The sequence below is a fragment of the Cebus imitator genome, unplaced genomic scaffold, assembly GCF_001604975.1.
Source record: "Cebus imitator isolate Cc_AM_T3 unplaced genomic scaffold, Cebus_imitator-1.0 Scaffold443, whole genome shotgun sequence".
Taxonomy (NCBI): Eukaryota; Metazoa; Chordata; class Mammalia; order Primates; family Cebidae; genus Cebus; species Cebus imitator.
This window is the reverse complement of record NW_016107758.1, coordinates 954,344-957,787: the sequence shown is the minus strand read 5'-3', so window position 1 is coordinate 957,787 and position 3,444 is coordinate 954,344. Positions and strand designations below refer to the sequence as shown.

General features: G+C 61.7%; 1 protein-coding gene across 10 annotated transcripts in view; it reads left to right on the top strand.

Moving 5' to 3' along the window:
- SNED1 (sushi, nidogen and EGF like domains 1) overlaps positions 1-3,444 on the top strand; it is an 86,950-nt gene that overhangs the window by 46,352 nt on the left and 37,154 nt on the right. For 8 of the 10 annotated variants that reach the window (XM_037732203.1, XM_037732202.1, XM_037732204.1 and 5 more), the window contains 4 exons: positions 220-324; positions 549-662; positions 1,286-1,402; positions 3,169-3,285. In XM_037732203.1, coding sequence (XP_037588131.1) covers positions 220-324; positions 549-662; positions 1,286-1,402; positions 3,169-3,285 — 453 coding nt within the window. The remainder of the gene's footprint in view (positions 1-219; positions 325-548; positions 663-1,285; positions 1,403-3,168; positions 3,286-3,444) is intronic. The other 2 variants (XM_037732207.1, XM_037732205.1) reach the window with 1 other exon arrangement.

The window sequence follows — 3,444 nt, the reverse complement described above, 5'->3', positions numbered from 1 at the left end:
GTGTGTGTACACTGCATCTGTGTGGGAAACGCCCCGAGAATTGTGTGTGTACACTGCATCTGTGTGGGAGATGCCCCGAGAAGAAGCGTGTGAGTGTGTGTGTGAGTGTGTGTACACTGAATCTGTGTGGGAAGTTGGCCAGGAGCAGGGCAGGTCTGGAGCGACGGTGCCATCTTTCTGCACCCCCACATGGGAGGCTCCTCCCTCTCTTTGTGGCAGGAACCTCCAGTGGCTGTGAGTGCCACAACGGAGGCAGTTGCATGGGCACCAACACCACCCTCTGCCAGTGTCCCCCGGGATTCTTTGGGCTCCTCTGTGAATTTGGTAGGTGCCCAGGGCAGCCTTCCTGCCCTGTCCCTGAGCATCCTCATAACCAGGAAATGAGGGTGGCTTGGGCTGGGGTCCACCCCCACCCCGGGAGGGCCTGGCCACAAGAGTGCCTGAACCTGTTGGGGTCACTGGGTGTTGGGAAGCCCCATCCCTGACAAGGACTTGAGGTCTGCCAGAAGACATGTGAGATATGGGATGGGCTTCTCCTTTCTCTCCAGAAATCACAGCCATGCCCTGCAACATGAACACACAGTGCCCAGATGGGGGCTACTGCATGGAGCACGGCGGGAGGTACCTGTGCGTCTGCCACACCGACCACAATGCCAGCCACTGTGAGTGGCTGGGGGCCGAGCCTGCTGGGCCGGGGGCCGGGACGGAAGCCAGGGAGAAAGTGGGGGTGAGGCAGGCGGAGGCCAGAGTCCCTGCTTCCCTTCTGACTCCTGGGAGAGCTGGCACCTGGGCGAGCCTCTCAATAGCCTTCCTGTAGCACGGGGCTGGGTGTCTCCACCCCAGGGAGGAAGGTCGCAGGTGGAAAAGCGCCTCCTCGAGTCCGCAAGCGCCATGTGGCTCTTCCCCGAGCCCCAGCACGTGACGCATACATCGTTAGGCACGTGTGGGTAAATGCGTGACTGCTGCGGTTTGTTGGTGTGTCGATGGTTTATCACTGGCCTCATGTAGAATTATGTAGAATAATGACGTGATGCTGGCAGTGATGTCAGGAAGGCTACCTCATGGAAGAGGGAAGGGCGAGTTCTCCCGAAATCAAGAAAAAGAAATTCCAGGGAGGGGCTCAGAGCCCACTCAGGAATCCAGATGCCCAGAGTGCATTGTAAGCGGCCTTGGTTCCAGACAGGGTGTCAGGGTAACCCGGGCAGGCAAGGTGCCCCCCCAGCCTCTGGCCGCCCACACGGGTGCGGCATGAGCTCCAGGCCCACCCTGTGCCCCCCGCCCCCAGCCCTGCCATCACCCTGCGACTCGGACCCCTGCTTCAACGGAGGCTCCTGCGACGCCCATGACGACTCCTACACCTGCGAGTGCCCGCGCGGGTTCCACGGGAAGCACTGCGAGAAAGGTAGGGCGGGCCGGGCGTCAGCACCTCGGAGAGCGCCCGCGGCCTCGGCCTCCGGCCTGTCTCGGGCAGCTGCTGACCTCGTTGGAGCCCGGCCTGCTGCGCTGCTCGGGTCCGGGTCCGTGCGTTTGAGACGAGCCCCTCACCCCTGGGCGGCTCTGATCCGCGCCAGTCCCAGGCCTACCGCTCATTACCTTGCTCTTCTCAAAATAGAGCTCGTTGCCTGCTCAGCATTTTTCCAAATAGGTTTTAGAATCATTGTTTTAAATTTTATGTTAAAAATTTCCTTAGGATTCTCAAATTCAGAATGGAGAATGTCGAATTTTACTACATTTAGTTGCTTGAAAATAGGAGTATCTCTCCGTAAGCACAGTGCAGGTGCAGCTGTCCCTGCCAGTGCCCACCAAGACTGTCCCTTGCCTGCAGTTTGAAGCAATGGTCAGGACTCCCAGACGTGTCAGTGCCTCAGTGGCCAATGCCGAGGGGGCTGACTGACCCCAGTGTGGCCTGCACCCTCTCTAGGGTTCAGGGCCTCTGGTACCCCCCACAGCCTGGACTGGTGTGGGGCCTTCCCATGGCCTCTCCCCTGCTCTGTTCCTTACCCCTGAGGGCAAGACCCTGAAGTCTCAGCTGTGGACCCAGGGGCTCCCCACACCCCCGCAGCAGAGACACAGCAGCTTTCCAAAGAGAAGACCCCAACTGCTTGGTTCCTCGCAAGCTCTGATGACATCTTAACACATTCCTAGGACCACCCTGAGGCCCCTCACGGGCCCTGCCCGGAGTCCACTCTGGCCCTAGCCCGGCTCACACCCGCCAGTGGTATGGAGGCCACCACACCCAAGGGGTGTCCAGCCAGAGCCCACACCTCCTAACTAGGCCAAACTGCCAGTACCCAGTGTCCCTGCCCCACTGGTTCTGTGCCCATCCCAGGAACTGCACAGCCCTCCTCCCAGGTCCCAGCTTCTGCGAGCACACAGGCCACCAATGCTGAGGCCTCTGAACCCAAAAGGAGCACAGAAGAGACAGGAATGGCTATCCTCAGGGGTGGGGCAGCCAGAGCCTGGACTTGCAGCGCGGGAGCCCCTGGGGGTGAGGGCTGGGGAGAGAGGAGTGAGCACGGGGCCGGCCCCTCCTGCTGCTCAGAACACCCAGGAGTACGAGGATTTGGAGCTCCTCACCGGCCCTGTGACAGTGTGGTTGTCAAGGTGCCGGGATAGATGTGCTTGGTTTAGCAGACGGCTTTCGATGTGTGCTTGCCTCAAGCACAGGCCTGGGCAGCTGAGCTCCCTGGGGGCCCAGGAACTGTCAGGACCCAGAGAAAACATGGCAATACCAGTGCAGGTACAGAAAACACAGAAGTCCAGATTGACTGCCATGGCCCCAATGTCACGGCAAATGAGCCTCAGCCACTTCCTGTCAGATGGGGACTGCCCGTGGCAGGAAGGAGGGGTGCTGCCCCTGCTGCAGTGGTGAAGCTGGCTCTCCACCAGGAAGGGCCCAGCCATTGCCAGAGCCTGGGAAAGGCGTGCAGAGGGCTGGCCTGAGGCTGAGCTGGGGTCTCCAGCCTGCGAGCCCCACCCCCGCCTCCTGCCACATGTGCAGACCTGCTTGGCCCCTACTGTGGCCGGGCCTTGGGGCTCAGCCAAGAAGCAGGCCTGGCCTTCCAGCCCCCACTAGCACCAGAGGACTGAGGAGACGCCAAGAGGATGTAGGCATTCTGCAGGGCAACAGCCAGCCCCATTCATCTGCCTCTCTGTCCTTCCACACAGCCCAGCCACACCTGTGCAGCTCAGGGCCCTGCCGGAACGGCGGCACGTGCAAGGAGGCGGGCAGTGAGTACCACTGCAGCTGCCCCTACCGCTTCACCGGGAGGCACTGTGAGATAGGTGCGGCCCCCAGGGGCGGGGGGAGGGCGGGAGTGACCGGCTGGCTTCACCGGGAGGCACTGTGAGATCGGTGTGGCCCCCAGGGGCGGGGGGAGGGCGGGAGTGACCGGCTGGCTTCACCGGGAGGCACTGTGAGATCGGTGTGGCCCCCAGGGGCAG